Source organism: Halyomorpha halys, unplaced genomic scaffold, assembly GCF_000696795.3.
Source record: "Halyomorpha halys isolate HHAL.00 unplaced genomic scaffold, Hhal_1.1 Scaffold1571.1, whole genome shotgun sequence".
Lineage (NCBI taxonomy): Eukaryota > Metazoa > Arthropoda > Insecta > Hemiptera > Pentatomidae > Halyomorpha > Halyomorpha halys.
The window spans coordinates 204,794-211,726 of record NW_027105204.1 but is presented as its reverse complement, the minus strand read 5'-3'; the positions used below and the strand labels follow the sequence as shown (position 1 = coordinate 211,726).

Below are 6,933 nucleotides of genomic sequence, written 5' to 3'. Positions count from 1 at the left end.
AGAGCTAAAAATATAGTTAACATATTATAATATAATTAATTTCTTCTTTTTAATTAAAAATTGACAATGGAGTACTAACGCCAAGGACCCAGGTTCGAATCCGGCAGTGGAAGATAATCATTATCTTTTACCTGAAGCTGTAGTGTCAGTCCTGTTGGTTCAGGTCCTCCAAAGTCCGTTCAGCCTCATAAATTGAGTACACTTAATTGGGTAAAAATCTGGCGGTCGAGCGTTATTCAGACCAAATCAACTCCTTGCACAACCGTTGGTCTAGTAACAGTACTTCCTTACAAAGTACTGCACCCTTGATCCTTCATATGTGTTGCGGTACAGATTTAATTTAATTAGTTAAAAATTGAAAAATAGTCTCGAAAAAAAAACAGACATAAAAATGCAGACTGGGAATTGCAGAAAAAAAAGTTAAAACAATAACACTAAAGGTCTTTATAACAAGCTTATTCTAGACACCTTTTCAAAGTTACCCGAAACCACTCGTTAATACTATTCCAAGAAATTCCGTCACTTGTTTTGTATTGTTCGAAAGTTGTTTTTACTTGTTTTGAGTAGATTCGGAAGTCTCTTGCAGAATATCGAATGCCAATTCCGTCTACTATACGATCTGCAATACTGTTATTGGAAAAATATAGGTGGGGCAGGATTTGAAGCTCCACCTGTTCAAGTCTGTCTTCTTAACGATAGTTCTTTATGGAGTAGTGAGCTGAATCTTGAATGAGAGGTTACAAAGCCTCTCTACAACAGAGATGAAGTTTCTCAGAAGAATTATAGGGAAAACGCGGAGAGACTGTGTCCAAAATGACAGGATCAGGGAGGAGTTAAAGATAAGCCCAGTGCAGGAATCAGCAGAGGAGGCAACTGAGGTGGTGTGGGCATGTCTGCCGGATGGACCAACACAAAGCCCCAATCAAAACACTGGAGGTGAGGTCGGTGGGGAGGCGACCGAGAGGGTGACCCAGAGCCTCATACGCCAACCATATGAAAGAATTGGAAGGGAAAGAAGGAAGACTGGAAGAAATGAGGAACCTTGCCAGGTTCCAGGATAGAAACGCATGGAACCGAAGGTTGGAAGCACTTCCACGCTGAAAGGCATATGGGTATAACATAAAGAAGATGAAGGTTTTTTATTTTTTATTTTTTTTTTTTTAGGTAGTATTGACTCTTCTTATATGAATCAATGCATTGTTTTACCTCAAATTTGAACTATAAATTGATAAAGGCAAAAATAATAAAATGAATAATTATTTCCAGTATGTCACAAAACACACGGGGCCCTCAAGATACTAACACTAGTAACGGCAATATCCGCCGCAGTTTTGTTTTCCTTATGTAACTATGTGTTTGTATCTTCTTTAGCCCTGAAGAAGCCCTGCAACGTGGGGCGAAACGTTGGCTCATTAAAATAGTATATTTCTACTATTTGAGTTTTTCTTGACCGCACCCGGACCATATTCCTTTCATCTTTACACACGATCAATCAATAATCTTCCAGTATGTCACAAAACACACGGGGCCCTCAAGATACAAACACTAGTAACGGCAATATCCGCCGCAGTTTTGTTTTCCTTATGTAACTATGTGTTTGTATCTTTTGTAGCCCTGAAGAAGCCCTGCAACGTGGGGCGAAACGTTGGCTCATTAAAATAGTATAATTCTACTATTTGAGTTTGTTTTTTTTGGACCGCACCCGGACCATATTCCTTTCATCTTTACACACGGTCAATCAATAATCTTCCAATAATTATTTTCGTACATACACCTAGATAAATAGTGTGTAATATACGTTAGTGAATCAGTTCAAGCACTAAATATTATGGGGAAAAAAATCAAAATTTTGCCCAAAAAGCTCAAAGCACGGAAATTTGTTCCGAAAAAATTTAAAACGTGCAAAATTGTGCGGCAAAACGTGCAAATAAATAAAATAAATTAGTGTTATTTGAATTTATTATTCGGATTTCTAACAAGGTTTGGTCGAATTAGAAGCAAAGGAACAAATGATGCAATTGCACGAAAATTCGTTCTCCAGTTATAACAATCTATTAATGGTACTGAGAACAATTTTAATGAGTGGAAAGTTTCTAAAAGCCATATCAAGATAATTGTTACTGTATTATTTTTAATTAAGTAGATTCTTTAACCATCTCCCTACCAAACTGTCGAGTAATGTCTGATTGTAAATGTCAGCCAGGTCAAGGGCGTACTAATTATTGTTTAATTGTTTTTAACAAATAAAAAACAATTTATTAAGCTTTTGACAGCTAAGTGGTTAAGAAGTGTTTGAGGTGATCACATATGAATATGTTGTTCCCACATTTGAAAAGATATGTTAATAATAAGAATTACTATCCTCATTCATAATTCCTTAAGAAAACAGGTAACTTGATGCTAAACGTTAATAATTAATTTCAAGTTTTACTTTAGGTATTGGTTACAGTAAAGATCTAGGTTAGATTCTGAACCACAAAATTTCCCTTCATTATGCAAAAGCTTTTTACAGTATTTATATCGCGTACTCTAATAGATTGCCTTTCATCATTATTTATTGATATAATTGGTAGATCTGATCCAGGTAATCGCATCATGTACTGTAATCTTCAGGGGGATCTATATCTATATGCCATTTCTGTTCAAAATCCACAAATAAATAAATTAATTATCTAAAATAAATTAGTTAAAAATTGTAACATTCACACACTGAAAATTTTTTACAAATTAAATTAATACTAATTCTGTGAAAATTGTTTTAAAATCAATCTTCCCTGCAGATTCCCAAAAGACCCGTAACCATAGAAAATGATAAATGAAAAAAATTTTATCAATACGACTTTTAAAAACTAAATGATCGAAAGCAATATGAATCTTTATATCAACCAATTAGTTGACATTGTTTAAATATGAACTTCTTTATTGAGATATACCTCAATTTTCCCTTAGTACAGAGGCCAACTACAAAGATTGGTTAATAGAATGCATTGGAAAAGATTTTTTCAAAATTAGAATAAAAAAGCATTTAAAAGGCCAAAACCACCAGTTGTACTGACTAGGCTGAGAATAGGTCATACGAGGCTCACCCACTCCTATCTTATATCAAAAGAAACACCTCCGAACTGCCAGTATTGCAATAACAATTTAACAATAAGCCATGTTTTACAAAGATGCCCATATTTTACACCACACCTCAATAGCTTGGGACTAAGCCAAGATATCTCAAAAACCATTGGAGACGATGATAAGGCAATAGAATTGGTGTTCCAGTTTTTAAAATCACAAAATTTACTGACAAAAATATAACTTGATCGGAAGAAAAAAATAAATAAATAAATAAAAAAAAAAAAAAAATTAAAAAATTAAAAATAAATAAAATTTAACGAATATTAGCAAAATTAAATAAAATATAAATGGCGTTGATGACCAATGAAGTTTGGCGCCACTAAACAACCAAACAAACAAACAAACAAGGCCAAAACCAGAATATTGAAACTCAAAAATTGATACAAAAATAATACATTTTAGAGGTCAAGGAATAATTTAACTTTTCTTCTAGTTACTTATATTTAGGTACCGAGTCTACTTCAATTTTTGATAAAATCAATAATTTAACATATTTTGTATGTTCAATTTCATTCAAAATGCTTCGTTGGCTTGTACTTCTAAATCAATAATTCAATGTTTTTATTATTCTTCGCATCTTCTTAACATATTTTAATTTCCCAGAAATTCTTATACATATGTAGAAGCATAACTCTTAAAAAACCTAATTATGGTTCTGATAGTCGTTTTCTTGTTATTGTTTTGTAATGCTAGAAAATCGACAAACATTTTAAGAAAGAAAATGTGTAAAAATTCAGGTAGCCTTGATTGATTTTCTAATATAAAATGAAAGCTAATAAAAACGCAAGTAGATTACTATATTGATTGTCATTTTAACTTTAAATTTGTTCCCTTACATTCTTCAGTGACCAATAAATGATATTTTTTAGACACCAGCTAATTTATTTTTACATTTATAATTGGAAAACAACGTAAAGATACTTTGCAATTTAAGGAAATCATATGAGCTGGTACGGAAAGGAAGTATCTTCGTAGTTGGAGGAGAGAGAGCCCACCCTCTGGCCAAGATAGAGAAAGTATCGCCAGTCCATTCCATGCTCGGAGAATGTGTTTCCGCCAAGAGCCCAGATACAAAAAGGGCGCAAAATTAATAAAACTTCCACGTCAATGGAAGAAATATTTTGGTACAGAAACAATATTACAGTATACAAACAAAAACACGTATGTAAAAATCTAGCTTCTAACTACAATGTATCTTGCCATACTGTCTGCAGATGGGCGATGAGATTTTTAAAGCCGAATTAATAAACAAAAAATGTGAATGCTATCATAAGTCGTCTTTTCACCGTGTTCTGGAATACTTCAGTCAGATCAAAAAAACAAATTTTCTTAACTATACGTAAGTTACATAATGGTGTCTATATTTTAATTTATTCTTGAGAAAATAGGGACTGTAAATAAATTAAAAGTTGATGAAGAATAGAATTATTTATCATTTACTTATTGCATCTCCCAGAAGCTGTTTAAAGAAGTATTCGAAAAAAATTCCTTTACCTCATAACCCAAAGTTATGAAGTACAAGTTTTTAATTATTTAATTGCTATAGATATTATATTTTATGATTTAATCATATTTTTAGTAGATCAATCGTCTGCTGGCATGGTTTTATAAATCCTTGAACTTCCAATACTTAGTTCTTTTTCAAATTGAGGATTAGCTTTCTTTAGTTATAACAGTGTTTTATATTAAAACGTTATCTTCCTCCCCCCCCCCAGGTATTGAAGGGCACAGATTTTTCAAACTCACCAAGGGCACAGAAGAGACTGTAAAAAATTAGAGATCCATTTAAAAATGATGTTTTACGATTAAAATATTATCCTATAGGAATAGTAAGTAGTTTTGTGATAATATTTATTACAATTTCAGATTTGCAATAAATTTTATTTAAGTAACAATACTAGTTTTAGGGAATACTTTATTGATACTATTCAAAAAGTGTTTTCGCAATTAACCCAATTTACTTTATAGTTTGGAAGAATATAAACTCTATTCCAAGTTCAGGGAAGTGTATTCATTTCCATATAAAGATAACTTAAAATATTTTTAATACCTTTTGATTTCAGTACAAATAGATTAAATTGATATTTTCATGAATTTTTATTAACAAATAATTTGAGTATCAGTTTTCCCATGTTAAACTTAGGGTATATAAAAAGTTGTATATATCTAGTTTACATGCATGCAATTCCACGTGAGAGTAGGTTACATTAGTTACGTGTTATAATCAGTTATCAGTGTATGTCTATTTTGAGTTGTCGTTTCACTTAACAATAAAATTTTTATATTCTTAGCACCATGTCTGGAGATACAAATGAACAACTTCTTAAAGTTTTGAGATTAGTCGACGAAAAAGAAAAAATCAACAGTTTAGAACTGTCAGCATCGTTAAATTTGGCTCACAATTCAATTATTGGTTTAATAAAGAGTCTCAGTGCTCGAGATGGACTTATAGAAACAGAAACAGAGACCCAAGTTACTTGGGAACTGACTGATGAAGGTAATGCCATTGTCAACAGTGGAAGTTATGAAGTACAAGTTTTTAATTATTTAATTGCTAATAACAATGCTCCCTTGCCTGATGTTATGAAGAGCACACCTAATGCAAAAATTGGTTTTAGCAAGGCAATGGCCAATGGTTGGATCAAAATTGATAAGTCAAATAATACAGTAGCAACAGTAGTTGATAATGTTGTTGATCTTGTTAAAAAAGATTTAGAAAACATCAAGAACAATGATTTTACTGCTGTTAGTGCAGCAAACAAAACTGATTACAAGAAAAGAAAATTAATCAAGGAGTGTTCTATCACGGTTTATAAAGTCAGTAAGGGCACCTCCTTTTCTTTAACATTAGAAAAAGGTGAAACGGAACTGACTCCTGATATGATAAGCAGTGGTTCCTGGAAAACCAAAACATTCAAACCATACAATTTTGATGCTCAGGGCATTCAATCACCTAGAGGTCATTTGCACCCCTTACTCAAAATTCGAGATGAATTTAGAAGAATATTTCTTGAACTTGGTTACACTGAAATGTGGACATCTAATTACATTGCTAGTTCCTTTTGGAACTTCGATGCATTGTTTCAACCACAGCAACATCCTGCCCGAGATGCACATGACACTTTCTTTCTTCAAAAACCTTGTGAAACAAATTTCATACCTGAAGAAGTTTGTAAAAAAGTCGCAACTGTTCACAGTAAGGGTGCCTATGGTTCAATTGGTTATCAGTATGAATGGAGTATAAAAGAGGCCAAGAAAAACCTACTCAGAACTCATACTACAGTTAATAGTGCTAGAACTTTGTACAACCTATGTCATAATAAAGAGTTTAAACCAATTAAGATGTTCAGTATTGATCGTGTTTTTCGAAATGAAACATTAGATGCTACGCATTTGGCAGAGTTCAATCAAATTGAAGGATTGATAGCAGATTATGATTTGTCATTAGGTGATTTAATTGGTGTGATTAACCAATTTTTTAGCAAAATTGGTTTTGATAAAGTCAAATTTAAACCAGCTTATAATCCTTACACAGAACCAAGTATGGAAATCTTCTGCTATCACAATGGTCTGCAAAAATGGATAGAAGTTGGAAACTCAGGAATGTTTAGGCCTGAAATGTTGCTTACTCTTGGACTTCCACCTAATGTAAATGTTATTGCTTGGGGCTTGTCTGTAGAACGCCCTGCAATGATAAAATACCATTTTAATAATATAAGAGATTTAGTTGGGCCTAAAGTGCAACTTTCTACTATTTATGATGATCCTATAGCTCAAATGAAAAGTTTGAGCTGAATTTGTTTTTTA

General features: G+C 32.5%; 2 protein-coding genes across 2 annotated transcripts in view; one reads left to right on the top strand and one right to left on the bottom strand.

Moving 5' to 3' along the window:
- Positions 1-6,933, bottom strand: part of LOC106690077 (uncharacterized) — a 43,751-nt gene that overhangs the window by 16,819 nt on the left and 19,999 nt on the right. The gene's annotated exons all lie outside the window — the stretch shown is intronic.
- alpha-PheRS (phenylalanine--tRNA ligase alpha subunit) lies at positions 5,324-6,927 on the top strand. The gene has a single exon (XM_014435361.3). The coding sequence runs from the start codon at positions 5,422-5,424 to the stop codon at positions 6,919-6,921; it is 1,500 nt and encodes a 499-aa protein (XP_014290847.1). The 5' UTR covers positions 5,324-5,421; the 3' UTR covers positions 6,922-6,927.